The sequence below is a fragment of the Lampetra fluviatilis genome, unplaced genomic scaffold, assembly GCF_964198595.1.
Source record: "Lampetra fluviatilis unplaced genomic scaffold, kcLamFluv1.1 SCAFFOLD_551, whole genome shotgun sequence".
NCBI classification, from domain to species: domain Eukaryota; kingdom Metazoa; phylum Chordata; class Hyperoartia; order Petromyzontiformes; family Petromyzontidae; genus Lampetra; species Lampetra fluviatilis.
In genome coordinates, this window is record NW_027621385.1 from 54568 (window position 1) to 70210 (window position 15643).

General features: G+C 51.9%; 1 protein-coding gene across 2 annotated transcripts in view; it reads right to left on the reverse strand.

Moving 5' to 3' along the window:
• LOC144955177 (uncharacterized) overlaps nt 1-15513 on the reverse strand; it is an 18953-nt gene extending 3440 nt beyond the window's left edge. The window contains exons 1-5 of one of the 2 annotated variants that reach the window (XM_078885492.1): nt 15441-15513; nt 13381-13467; nt 11139-11509; nt 10038-10217; nt 7002-7157 (exon numbers count right to left, since the gene is read on the reverse strand). In XM_078885492.1, the coding sequence (XP_078741618.1) occupies nt 7032-7157; nt 10038-10217; nt 11139-11509; nt 13381-13467; nt 15441-15489 (813 nt within the window). In that variant the 5' untranslated portion in view covers nt 15490-15513 and the 3' untranslated portion in view covers nt 7002-7031. Of the gene's footprint in view, nt 1-7001; nt 7158-10037; nt 10218-11138; nt 11510-13380; nt 13468-15440 lie in introns of those variants that run through there. The other variant, XM_078885493.1, reaches the window with a different exon arrangement.
• Nucleotides 15514-15643: the final 130 nt, after the last annotated feature.

A 15643-nucleotide genomic window follows, 5' to 3' on the forward strand; every position in this document is an offset into this window, starting at 1 on the left:
AAAGCGATTTGAAGCATGTTTTATATTTTTTTTGGGGGGGGGGGGGGGGGGCAGAGTTTTGTGACGTCATATTTGAGGGTGGGGGGGGGTCTGACTTTTTGTGACGTCATGTGACGAGGGGAGGGGGGTGGGGTTTGAGAAATGTGACGTCACATCAAAATGCTGCAACTTTAAATGAATATAGACGACACGTTCTACTTATTTAAATAGACTTTTTAATAATTTTTTCCTCCTACAACATCAGAGTGCAGCGCCACATTAAATACGCACTAAAATGACTATAGTTTAAAGCGATTTGAAGCATGTTTTTTTTATTTTTGGGGGGGGGGGGGCAGAGTTTTGTGACGTCATATTTGAGGGGGGGGGGCGGTCTGACTTTTTGTTAATTACACTGGTGTTTTGCAGCTGTTGTAGACTAATTTCAGGGTGCCGATTCCAAATCTGATCTCAGATTTTCTCTATCACATCACATTTTTAAATCCTTTATATTAAGTTCACTCGCTTGCTTGCTTGCGCGCTTACGACCGTGCAAATCTTTCGGTCGTTTTTTTAACCCACTTCCCGTGATCCAATCGAGCTGACATTTTGCTACACAGACTCGTTGTTGCGTGACAATTGAGTTTCGTGAAAATGTTTTTCCAAAATTTTACACTTTTTAGGAATTTTTTTATATTTTATTTAAAATACCAATGTGATAAAAATGAAACTCTTACTCAAGAAAAACAGAAATGAATACAATAAAACCTATGCCACGCATATAAAGGATTTATAGTGAAAAACGTTGTTTTTAGGGGTTAATTTTTTTAAATCCTTTATATTAAGTTCACTTGCTTGCTTGCTTGCGCGCTTACGACCGTGCAAATCTTTCGGTCGTTGTTTTAACCCACTTCCCGTGATCCAATCGAGCTGACATTTTGCACACAGACTCGTTGTGCGTGACAATTTATTTTCGTGAAAAAAAAATTCCAAAATTTTCCATTTTTTTGGATTTTTTTTTATCCTTTATGTTAAGTTCAATTGCTTGCTTGCTTGCTCGCTTACGACCGTGCAAATCTTTCGGTCGTTTTTTAACCCACTTCCCGTCATCCAATCGAGTTGACATTTTGCTACACAGACTCGTTGTGCGTGACAATGCATTTTCGTGAAAATTTTTTCCCAAAATTTTACACTTTTTAGGAATGTTTTTGTTTTATATGTAATTACCAATTGCTTAATGGTGGCAGGCAATCATCTGACCCATAGGTGGCAGCCATCTCAAACCAGAGGACGAGAGGACTCTAGCCGCCCCGATGCCACGCATATAAAGGATTTATAGTGAAAAACTTTGTTTTTAGGGGTTTACTTGTTAAATCCTTTATATTAAGTTCACTTGCTTGCTTGCTTGCGCGCTTACGACCGTGCAAATCTTTCGGTCGTTTTTTAACCCACTTCCCGTGATCCAATCGAGCTGACATTTTGCACACAGACTCGTTGTGCGTGACACATGATTTTCGTGACATTTTTTCCCCAAAATTTTACACTTTTTAGGAAAAAAATATTATATTTAATTACCAACTGCTTAATGGTGCAATGCAATCATCTGACCCATAGGTGGCAGCCATCTCAAGCCAGAGGACGAGAGGACTCTAGCCGCCCGTTTCAAAGACCAATGTGGGCTGGGTTGTGGCCCATTGAACACGCATATAAAGGATTTATAGTGAAAAACTTTGTTTTTACGGGTTCATTTTTTATGCTATCGGCATACCCATTTTTTTTATTGATTTTACCCGAAATTAACTCCGTCACTCATGATTGCAAGTTGTTGCGAGTCAGTGACTGCTTTAGTGTTAAAACATGACGCTGTATTTTTAGGATGGTGTGTTTATAATATCATCATTTTATGTAGATATCCACATTTATTTAAGATTTTTCTTCCGCAGTTTTTATTGGAAATTCAATATTTCATATCTCAAAAACCTGATGTGATAGACAAAAACTGATGCCACATTTGGAATCAGCACCATCCCACACAATTATCTTGAAACCGTTGGAATACCTTATGCCAGAAACAGTGTGTTGACCAGTGTTATCGATTTTGATTGTCATGTGGTTAAGTTCACATTCGTAATCCCATTCGCATGCTTTACAATATTAGTCCGTGTTTATAACTTAGCGAAACTATTTATTAAATTGTGAATTTGCATTTAATTAGCGTGCGTCTGCTTGTGTTGCTAACTCGAAATGTCGTCATCGATTTGGGAGAGTGAAGCGAATACATTTGTACACATTGTTGACATGCTATTGGTTTTACTGGTAGGAAGCTCTGGTTCCACCGGCCCACAGGGGATTATTGTGTCCGTCCGTCCGTCCGTCCGTCGTGCATCAAAAAATGGGAGGGGTCGGGCTGGGTGGGGAGGGGAGGGTGGGGAGGGTGGGGCTGGGTGGAGAGGGGAGGGTGAGGAGGGTAGGGTGGGGCTGGGTGGGGCTGGGTGGAGAGGGGAGGGTGGGGAGGGGCTGGGTGGGGCTGTGTGGGGGGTGGGGATGGGTGGGGAGGGGCTAGGTGGGGAGGGGCTGAGTGGGGCTGGGTGGAGAGTGGAGGGTGGGGAGGAGCTGGGTGGGGAGGGGCTGGGTGGGGAGGGTGGGGAGAGGCTGGGTGGGCTGGGTGGGGAGGGGCTGGGTGGTGAGGGGCTGGGTGGTGGAGGGTGGGAGAGGCTGGGTGGGGGCTGGGTGGGGTGGGGCTGGGTGGGGAGGGGCTGGTCACCCCGTGGTGCCCTTATAAAACTCAACGTTTCACCTACTCTGCCGGCTTGTGCCCGCCCTCACAGTCGGCCATATTTGCGGAATACACCACCACGCCGTTGACCCTGCAGGCCATTGACCGAGCAACCCGACGTGTTCCTACCAGCTCCCTCCGCAGGAGAAATGTGTTTAATTAGTTCTTAATTTTCGGTGTTAATTAAGCATATGTTTGCATGCGTTAGGGGGTGTTTAGACCTCGCGAAGGTGATTGATTGTGCATTGCGATAATCACGCGAATTAATTTGCGTACATTGCCATGTTAGCTTCGGTTTATAAAACTCACGATGTAATTGATTATTGTAACAATTACGCGAATAAAGGTGCAAACATTTACACGTTCGCCGGTGTTTATGCCTCGATATGTAATTAGTTACTAAGTTCTGGTGACAATTAAACGAGTGGCTTTGCATATATTTGCATAAGTTAGGGGGTTAAATAGTCGATGTAAAGCTTTCGTGACTGCAGGGATTCATCTTCTTGGTTCTTTCGGTAAAGTCACGTAGAAGGGAAATAATAAAATAATAAAAATAAAATCAAATAATTCTCACGACGTTTCGGCCACAACGCAAGCAGCCGTCCTCAGGTGGAGAACAGGTCTGTCGTGAAGACAGCGTCATTCATATCATCATCAACATCATCATCAACATCATCAACATCATCATCAACATCATCATCAACATCATCTACATCATCAACATCATCATCTTTTTTTTCGATTTAAAGCTTTCGTGACTGCAGGGATTCATCTTCTTGGTTCTTTCGGTAAAGTCATCATGTAGAAGGGAAATAATAAAATAATAAAAATAAAACGTAATAAAATAATTCTCACGACGTTTCGGCCACAACGCAAGCAGCCGTCCTCAGGTGGAGAACAGGTCCGTCGGAAAGACAGCGTCTGAATGAGCAGGTCTGTCGGAAAGACAGCGTCTGAATGAACAGGTCTGTCGGAAAGACAGCGCCTGAATGAACAGGTCTGTCGGAAAGACAGCGTCTGAATGAGCAGGTCTGTCGGAAAGACAGCGCCTGAATGAACAGGTCTGTCGGAAAGACAGCGTCTGAATGAGCAGGTCTGTCGGAAAGACAGCGCCTGAATGAACAGGTCTGTCGGAAAGACAGCGTCTGAATGAACAGGTCTGTCGGAAAGACAGCGCCTGAATGAACAGGTCTGTCGGAAAGACAGCGCCTGAATGAACAGGTCTGTCGGAAAGACAGCGTCTGAATGAACAGGTCTGTCGGAAAGACAGCGTCTGAATGAACAGGTCTGTCGGAAAGACAGCGTCTGAATGAACAGGTCTGTCGGAAAGACAGCGTCTGAATGAACAGGTCTGTCGGGAAGACAGCGTCTGAATGAACAGGTCTGTCGGAAAGACAGCGTCTGAATGAACAGGTCTGTCGGAAAGACAGCGTCTGAATGAACAGGTCTGTCGGAAAGACAGCGTCTGAATGAACAGGTCTGTCGGAAAAACAGCGTCTGAATGAACAGGTCTGTCGGAAAGACAGCGCCTGAATGAACAGGTCTGTCGGAAAGACAGCGTCTGAATGAACAGGTCTGTCGGAAAGACAGCGTCTGAATGAACAGGTCTGTCAGAAAGACAGCGTCTGAATGAACAGGTCTGTCGGAAAGACAGCGTCCGAATGAACAGGTCTGTCAGAAAGACAGCGTCTGAATGAACAGGTCTGTCGGAAAGACAGCGTCTGAATGAACAGGTCTGTCGGAAAGACAGCGTCTGAATGAACAGGTCTGTCGGAAAGACAGCGTCCGAATGAACAGGTCTGTCGGAAAGACAGCGTCCGAATGAACAGGTCTGTCAGAAAGACAGCGTCTGAATGAACAGGCCTGTCGAAAAGACAGCGTCTGAATGAACAGGTCTGTCGGAAAGACAGCGTCTGAATGAACAGGTCTGTCAGAAAGACAGCGTCTGAATGAACAGGCCTGTCGGAAAGACAGCGTCTGAATGAACAGGTCTGTCGGAAAGACAGCGTCCGAATGAGTCTTCCCGACAGACCTGTTCTTCACCTGAGGGACGGCTGCTTGCCGTTGTGGCCGAAACGTCGTGAGAATTATTTTATGTTTTATTTTTATTATTTTATTATTTCCCTTCTACGTGACTTTGGCCTGGGAAGGGAGAAAAGGGGGGAAAGACCCCAATGATGAAAATCTACCACTAAACCGGCGCTCCCTGGTGCCAAACAGTGTGTGGACCTCTGCCTCGAGAGCAGAGGTCGCCCACGGGTTTTGATTCCTTACCCTCCGTACCCGTACCCGGCCGCACCAGGGTCGCAAACGGCTACCCGTACCCGTACCCTACCCGTACCACCATCATCATCACTACCATCGGGAACCCGTACCCGTACCCGTACCCTACCCGTACCACCATCATCACTACCATCGGGAACCCGTACCCTACCCGTACCATCAACATCACTACCATCGGGTACCCGTACCCGGCCGTACCCGTACCCTACCCATACCATCAACATCACTACCATCGGGTACCCGTACCCTACCCGTACCACCATCAACATCACTACCATCGGGTACCCGTACCCTACCTGTACCACCATCATCATCACTACCATCGGGAACCCGTACCTACCTGTACCACCATCATCATCACTACCATCGGGTACCCGTACCCTACCTGTACCACCATCATCATCACTACCATCGGGAACCCGTACCCTACCTGTACCACCATCATCATCACTACCATCGGGTACCCGTACCCTACCTGTACCACCATCATCATCACTACCATCGGGTACCCGTACCCTACCTGTACCACCATCATCATCACTACCATCGGGTACCCGTACCCTACCTGTACCACCATCATCATCACTACCATCGGGTACCCGTACCCTACCCGTACCACCATCATCATCACTACCATCGGGAACCCGTACCCTACCCGTACCACCATCATCATCACTACCATCGGGAACCCGTACCATACCCGTACCACCATCATCATCACTACCATCGGGTACCCGTACCCTACCCGTACCACAATCATCATCACTACCATCGGGAACCCGTACCCTACCCGTACCACCATCATCATCACTACCATCGGGAACCCGTACCATACCCGTACCACAATCATCATCACTACCATCGGGAACCCGTACCATACCCGTACCACCATCATCATCACTACCATCGGATACCTGATTGCGACCTCTGGGATGAAGCCACGTTGCAGGCGCGGGTGGGTTGATTCTAGGAACTTGAATTGTGAGAAGAGACAAGACGTTGGGAAATGAGTGACAAACACGGCGACTCACCAGTGACTCACGGCCTACCCGGCTACCCGTACCCGGCCCGCACCAGGGTTGCAAACTCTCCCACTCACTCACTCATCCACTCACTCACCCACCCACTCACGAACTCACTCACCCACCCACCCACTCACGAACTCACTCACTCACTCACCCACTCACTCACCCACTCACCCACTCACGCACGCACTCACCCACCCACTCACTCACTCACCCACCCACTCACGAACTCACTCACCTACTCACCCACTCACGCACGCACTCACCCACCCACTCACGAACTCACTCACCCACCCACCCACTCACGAACTCACTCACCCACCCCACCCACTCACGAACTCACTCACCCACCCACCCACTCACTCACTCACCCCACCCACTCACTCACTCACTCACCTACTCACCCACTCACCCACTCACCCACTCACGAACTCACTCACCCACTCACTCACCCACTCACCTACTCACCCACTCACGAACTCACTCACCTACTCACCCACTCACCCACGCACCCACTTACCCACCAACCAGAGGTCGCAAACGGGTTTTTGATTCCTTACCCCCCCCCGCACCCCCAACCTGTCAACGGGGAGTGTGGAGAGAGAGAGAGGAGAGGGGGGGTAGCCACCCGCACAGCTTTGCGGACATTCTGTTCAGTAAAAGACACCAGTTTCGGAGTCGCCGTGAAAGTCGTTTATTTAAGTCTCCCTGCGCTTCGCGCGCGAGTGGGTCGGTGTGCGAGTGAGTGTTGCGGGTGACTCGCTCGCTCGCCCGCACACACACCCAGCCGCTCGCCCGCCCCGCTCACCCGCCCGATCGCCCACCCGCTCACCCGCCCCGCCCGATCGCCCGCCCGCCCGCCCGCTCACCACCGCCCGCTCACCCGCCCGATCGCCCGACCGCTCACCCCGCCCGATCGCCCACCCGCTCACCGCCGCCCGCTCGCCCGCCCGCCCGCTCGCCCGCCCACACTACTTCTTGTGTAGGGGTTTGCGTGAGCCAGAGAAATGGTAAATCTTCGGCATTTTCCACCCTTGGGGCGACTCCTCCAAGCCCGCACTCGTCCACACCCTCTCCAGATCCTTCTCGAACCTCCTCTGTGCACACACACACACAGACACACACACACAGACACACACACACAGACACACACAGACACACACACACAGACACACACACACAGACACACACACACACAGACACACACACAGACACACACACACAGACACACACACAGACACACACACAGACACAGACACACACACACACACAGACACACACAGACACACACACACAGACACACACACACACACAGACACACACACACACAGACACACACACACACACACACAGACACACACACACACACAGACACACACACACACAGACACACACACAGACACACACACACACACACAGACACACACACACACACAGACACACACACACACACACACAGACACACACAGACACACACACACAGACACACACACACACACAGACACACACAGACACACACACACACAGACACACACACACACAGACACACACACACACAGACACACACAGCCACACACACAGACACACACACACACACAGACACACACACACACACAGACACACACACAGACACACACACACACAGACACACACACACACAGACACACACACACACACACACAGACACACACACACACACAGACACACACACACACAGACACACACACACACACAGACACACCACACACACAGACACACACACAGACACACACACACACAGACACACACACACACAGACACACACACAGACACACACACACACAGACACACACACACACAGACACACACACACACACACAGACACACACACAGACACACACACACAGACACACACACACAGACACACACACACACACAGACACACACACACAGACACACACACACAGACACACACACACACACAGACACACACAGACACACACACAGACACACACACACAGACACACACACAGACACACAGACACACACAGACACACACACACACAGACACACACACAGACACACACAGACACACACACCCAGACACACACACACACAGACACACACACACAGACACAGACACACACAGACAAAGTTCCCCTGTGTAGCCTTTAACAGACTGTCAGGGCAAGTGCTGTGAGTAGCGAGTAGCATGTACACCGATTCATTCACCCACTCATTCACCCACTCATTCACCCACTCATTCACCCACTCATTCACCCACTCATTCACCCACTCATTCACCCACTCATTCACCCACTCATTCACCCACTCAATCACCCACTCATTCACTCACTCATTCACCCCACTCATTCACTCACTCATTCACCCACTCATTCACTCACTCACTCATTCACCCAATCGCGCACAAACCCATCCACTCCCATCCACTTACTCACTCACTCACCCACGCACTCATTCCCTCTTGTGAGTGAGTGGTGAGTGAGTGGTGAGTGAGTGGTAGTGGTGAGTGAGTGGTGAGTGAGTGGTGAGTGAGTGGTGAGTAAGTGCGTGGGTGAGTGAGTGAGTGGTGTGAGTGAGTGGTGGGTGAGTAGTGAGTGGTACTGGTGAGTGAGTGGTGAGTGAGTGGGTGAGTGGGTGAGTGAGTGGGTGAGTGGGTGAGTGAGTGGGTGAGTGAGTGGGTGAGTGAGTGAGTGGGTGAATGAGTGAGTGGGTGAGTGAGTGAGTGGTACTGGTGAGTGAGTGGTGAGTGAGTGGGTGAGTGAGTGAGTGAGTGGGTGGGTGAGTGAGTGAGTGGGTGGGTGAGTGAGTGAGTGAGTGGGTGAGTGAGTGAGTGGGTGAGTGGGTGAGTGGTGAGTGGGTGAGTGAGTGAGTGGTACTGGTGAGTGAGTGAGTGGGTGAGTGGGTGAGTGGGTGGGTGAGTGAGTGAGTGGGCGAGTGAGCGACTGAGTGATTGAGTGGTGAGTGAGTGGTAGTGGTGAGTGAGTGGTGAGCGGTCCTGGTGAGTGAGTGGTCACCTGCTTGCGTATGGATCTGCGCCTGATGACTGCACGCCGATGAAACCGCATGCGCTGGGTGAGCTTGCGGTACTTGTGGTGAGTGAGTGGGTGAGTGAGTGAGTGAGTGGTGAGTGAGTGAGTGGGTGAGTGAGTGAGCGAGTGGGTGGGTGAGTGGGTGAGTGGGTGAATGAGTGGGTGAGTGGGTGAATGAGTGGGTGAGTGAGTGAGCGAGTGGGTGGGTGAGTGAGTGAGTGGGTGAGTGAGTGGGTGAATGAGTGAGTGAGTGGTGAGTGGGTGGGTGAGTGAGTGGGTGGTGAGTGGGTGGTGAGTGGGTGAGTGGGTGAGTGAGTGAGTGAGTGGGTGAGTGAGTGAGTGAGTGAATGAATGAATGAATGAGTGGGTGAGTGAGTGGTGTGGGTGAGTGAGTGGGTGAGTGAGTGAGTGGTGAGTGAGTGGGTGAGTGAGTGAGCGGGTGGGTGAGTGAGTGAGTGGGTGAATGAGTGGGTGAGTGAGTGGTGAGTGAGTGAGTGGGTGAATGAGTGGGTGAGTGGGTGAATGAGTGGGTGAGTGAGTGAGCGAGTGGGTGGGTGAGTGAGTGAGTGGGTGAGTGAGTGGGTGAATGAGTGAGTGAGTGGTGAGTGGGTGGGTGAGTGAGTGGGTGGTGAGTGGGTGGTGAGTGGGTGAGTGGGTGAGTGAGTGAGTGGGTGAGTGAGTGGGTGAGTGAGTGAGTGAGTGAATGAATGAATGAATGAGTGGGTGAGTGAGTGGTACTGGTGGGTGAGTGAGTGGGTGAGTGAGTGAGTGGTGAGTGAGTGGGTGAGTGAGTGAGCGGGTGGGTGAGTGAGTGAGTGGGTGAATGAGTGGGTGAGTGAGTGGTGAGTGAGTGAGTGGGTGAGTGAGTGGATGAGTGAGTGAGCGGATGAGTGAGTGAGCGAGTGGGTGAGTGAGCGACTGAGTGAGTGAGTGGTGAGTGGTCACCTGCTTGCGTATGGATCTGCGCCTGATGACTGCACGCCGATGGAAGCGCATGCGCTTAGTGAGCTTGCGGTACTTGTGGTGGTTCATCTTGCGACGACGGATCTTGAGGACCGACTGGGCGCTCAGCGGGACCGCCGCTGGGACCTGCGCAGGAACCACCACTGGTTCCACTCCGGGGTTCTACACGGACACACGGACACGCGCACACGCGCACACACGCACACACACACACAGACACACACAGCACATACATACACGCACACACACACACACGCACAGACACACAGACACACAGACATACACGGACACACGCACATGCACGGACACACGCACACACACACACACGCACACGGACAGACACACGCACACACGCACACACACACATACACACACACGCACACACACACGGACACACGCACACGGACACACGCACATACATACACACACGCACACGCGCACAGACACACAGGCACACAGACATACACGGACACAGACACACACGCACACACGGACACAGACACACGCAGATGCACACACGCACGGACACACACGCACACAGACACAGAGACACACGGGGAGAGAGACACACGGGGTGAGACACGGGGACACACGATCGCCGTGAACCCCACCCATCCACTCACCCACCCACCCACTCACCCACCCACTCATCTACGCACCCACCCACACACCCACCCACTCACCCACCCACCCACTCATCTACCCACCCACCCACACGCCCACCCACTCACCCACCCACACGGCCGTCGTGAACCCCACCCACCCACTCACCCACCCACTCATCTACGCACCCACCCACACACCCACCCACTCACCCACCCACCCACTCATCTACCCACCCACCCACACGCCCACCCACTCACCCACCCACTCATCTACCCACCCACCCACACACCCACCCACTCACCCACCCACTCACCCACCCACTCATCTACCCACCCACCCACACGCCCACCCACTCACCCACCCACTCATCTACCCACCCACCCACACACCCACCCACTCACCCACCCACTCACCCACCAACACACTCACCCACCCACCCACTCACCCACCCACACGGCCATCGTGAACCCCACCCACCTCGTCCATTGCAACGCCCGATGGTGACGATGATGGAAGAATCATCTCCTGCTGATGACGATGCTGCTGCTGCTGATGCAGCTGCTGATGCTGCTGATGCAGCTGCTGATGCTGCTGCTGCTGATGCTGCTGCTGATGCAGCTGCTGATGCTGATGCTGCTGATGCTGCTGCTGCTGATGCTGCTGCTGATGCAGCTGCTGATGCTGCTGCTGCTGATGCTGCTGCTGATGCTGCTGCTGCTGATGCTGCTGCTGCTGCTGATGCTGGGCGCTAACCCAGCTCTCCAGAGGGGACAGTGCCAGACGTCTCGGGACCAGGGCCTCCTCCAGCACCGGGTCTAAGACAAGCCAGCGTTGTGGCCAAGGCACGGCTGGGGGGGGGGGCGGGGGGGGGGGGTGATCGTGACACAAATCAAAGTCGATTCGAAGCCGTCGCGACCGCGAGGATTTATTTGTTGGTTCCATCGGCGCCGCTGTGAGTTTGCCGATACTCTGAGAGCACGTTTTCTACAGAGCCGTCGAATGCGCAGAGATCCCGTACACATAGAGACCCATAGACCCACAGAGACCCATACTCATAGAGACCTATACAGACCCACAGAGACCCATACCCATAGAGACCCATAGACCCACAGAGACCCATACTAATAGAGACCCATACTCATAGAGACCCACAGAGACCCATACTCATAGAGACCTATACAGACCCACAGAGACCCATACCCATAGAGACCCATAGACCCACAGAGACCCATACTCATAGAGACCCACAGAGACCCACAGAGACCCATACTCATAGAGACCCACAGAGACCCATACTCATAGAGACCCACAGAGACCCATACTCATAGAGACCCACAGAGACCCATACTCATAGAGACCCACAGACACCCACACTCATAGAGACCCACAGAGACCCACACTCATAGAGACCCACAGACACCCACACTCATAGAGACCTATACCCATAGATACCCATAGACCCACAAAGACCCATACTCATAGAGACCCACAGAGACCCATACTCATAGAGACCTATACCCATAGAGACCCATAGACCCACAGAGACCCATACTCATAGAGACCCATACAGACACAGAGACCCATACTCATAGAGACCCATAGAGACCCACAGAGACCCATACTCATAGAGACCCACAGAGACCCATACTCATAGAGACCTATACCCATAGATACCCATAGACCCACAAAGACCCATACTCATAGAGACCCACAGAGACCCATACTCATAGAGACCTATACCCATAGAGACCCATAGACCCACAGAGACCCATACTCATAGAGACCCATACAGACACAGAGACCCATACTCATAGAGACCTATACCCATAGAGACCCATAGACCCACAGAGACCCATACTCATAGAGACCCATACAGACACAGAGACCCATACTCATAGAGACCCATAGAGACCCACAGAGACCCATACTCATAGAGACCTATACCCATAGAGACCCACAGAGACCCACAGAGACCCATACTCATAGAGACCTATACCCATAGAGACCCATAGACCCACAGAGACCCATACTCATAGAGACCCATACCCATAGAGACCCACAGAGACCCATACTCATAGAGACCTATACCCATAGAGACCCATAGACCCACAGAGACCCATACTCATAGAGACCCATACAGACACAGAGACCCATACTCATAGAGACCCATAGAGACCCATAGAGACCCATACTCATAGAGACCCACAGAGACCCATACTCATAGAGACCCATACTCATAGAGACCCATACCCATACTCCTGTAACATCTCGTCAGGGTCACGGATCGAACCCACGACCTCCTGTGTACCAGGCGAGGTAGTTAACATCTCGTCAGGGTCACGGATCGAACCCACGACCTCCTGCGTACCAGGCGAGGTAGTTAACATCTCGTCAGGGTCGGGATCGAACCCACGACCTCCTGTGTACCAGGCGAGGTAGTTAACATCTCATCAGGGTCGGGATCGAACCCACGACCTCCTGTGTACCAGGCGAGGTAGTTAACATCTCATCAGGGTCACGGATCGAACCCACGACCTCCTGTGTACCAGGCGAGGTAGTTAACATCTCATCAGGGTCACGGATCGAACCCACGACCTCCTGTGTACCAGGCGAGGTAGTTAACATCTCATCAGGGTCGGGATCGAACCCACGACCTCCTGCGTACCAGGCGAGGTAGTCAACATCTCCTAGCCACAATGGCTCCCTGCTGACCCCTGACCTGCTGGGCTGGTCACATGACCTTGGCGGCCTCTCGTGTAGCAGCGATGGAGACGCGGGGAGTGGAGCGTCACAGCCTCCTCGTAGCCTGAGGCACACACACACACAGTGACACACACAGTCACACACACAGTCACACACAGTCACACACAGTCACACACATACACACACACACAGACACACAGTCACACACACAGACACACACACACAGTCACACGCACACAGTGACACACACAGTCACGCAGTCACACACACACAGGCACACACAGTGACACACACACAGTCACGCAGCCACACACACACAGACCCACAGACACACACACACACATGCACAGTCACACATACACACACAGACACACACACACACAGACACACAGACACACACACAGACACACACAGACACACACAGACACACACACACACAGTGACACAGACACACACACAGACACACACAGACACACACAGACACACACACACACAGACACACACACAGACACACACAGACACACACACACACAGACACACACACAGACACACACAGACACACACAGACACACACACACACAGACACACACAGACACACACACACACAGACACACACACACAGACACACAGACACACAGACACACACACACACAGTGACACAGACACAGTTACACACATACACACAGTCACACACACACAGTCACACACACAGACACACACACACGCAACATTTCTTTTTACTATTTTTATGATACCAGTTGTAAGAATGATGATGATGCTGCTGCTGATGATGCTGCTGCTGCTGATGATAATGATGATGCTGGTAATGATGCTGCTGATGATGCTGCTGCTGCTGATGATGCTGATGATGCTACTGATGCTGCTGCTGATGCTGCTGCTGATGATGCTGCTGCTGCTGATGATAATGATGATGCTGGTAATGATGCTGCTGATGATGCTGATGATGCTACTGATGCTGATGATGCTGCTGATGATGCTGCTGCTGATGCTGCTGATGATGCTGATGATGATGCTGATGATGATGCTGCTGAGGATGCTGCTGCTGTTGCTGATGATGCTGATGCTGCTGATGATGCTGATGATGCTGATGATGCTGCTGCTGCTGATGATGCTGATGATGCTGATGATGATGCTGCTGATGCTGCTGCTGATGATGATGATGATGCTGCTGATGATGATGCTGCTGCTGATGCAGCTGTTGCTGATGCAGCTGCTGATGCTGCTGATGATGCTGCTGCTGCTACTACTGCTGCTGATGATGATGATGCTGCTGATGCTACTACTGATGCTACTGCTGATGCTGCTGATGATGCTGCTGATGATGCTGCTGCTGCTACTACTGCTGCTGATGATGATGCCGTTGCTGATGCTACTACTGATGCTACTGCTGATGCTGCTGCTGATGATGCTGCTGCTGCTGCTGCTACTGCTGATGCTGCTGATGATGCTGCTGATGCTGCTGCTGCTGTTGCTACTGCTGCTTCTGATGCTGCTGCTGCTACTACTGATGCTACTACTGATGCTGCTACTGCTGATGATGATGCTAATGCTGATGCTACTGATGCTGCTGCTACTGCTGATGCTGCTGCTACTGCTGATGCTGCTACTACTGCTGCTGCTGCTGATGCTGCTACTACTGATGCTGCTGCTGATGATGCTAATGTTGCTGCTGATGCTGCTACTACTGATGCTGCTGATGATGCTGCTACTACTGATGCTGCTGCTGATGATGCTGCTGCTGCTACTGCTGATGCTGCTGCTACTACTGATGCTGCTGCTACTACTGATGCTGCTACTGATGCTGCTGATGATGCTGCTACTACTGATGCTGGTGCTGATGCTACTGCTGATGCTGCTGATGCTGCTACTACTGATGCTGGTGCTGATGCTGCTACTGCTGCTGATGATGATGATGCTGCTGCTGCTACTGCTGCTGCTGATGCTAATGTTGCTGCTGATGCTGCTACTACTGATGCTGCTGCTGATGCTGCTACTACTGATGCTGCTGATGCTGCTGCTGATGCTGCTGATGATGCTGCTGGGTTGCCAACTCACCGCTCGCCACCGCTCTGCAGACCGCCCTGGCCATCAGACGCAGCGCCATGTCCTGAGGCCGCACCACGGGGGAGATACAAAGACGGCCGGGAGTTACACAGCACGCCAAGGTCAAAGGTCGACCACGTGGGGCGCACGTGGGATGTTGGGGCAAGTGAGGCCGGCACGGCACTCACACTCATTCATTCATAACACACTCATCC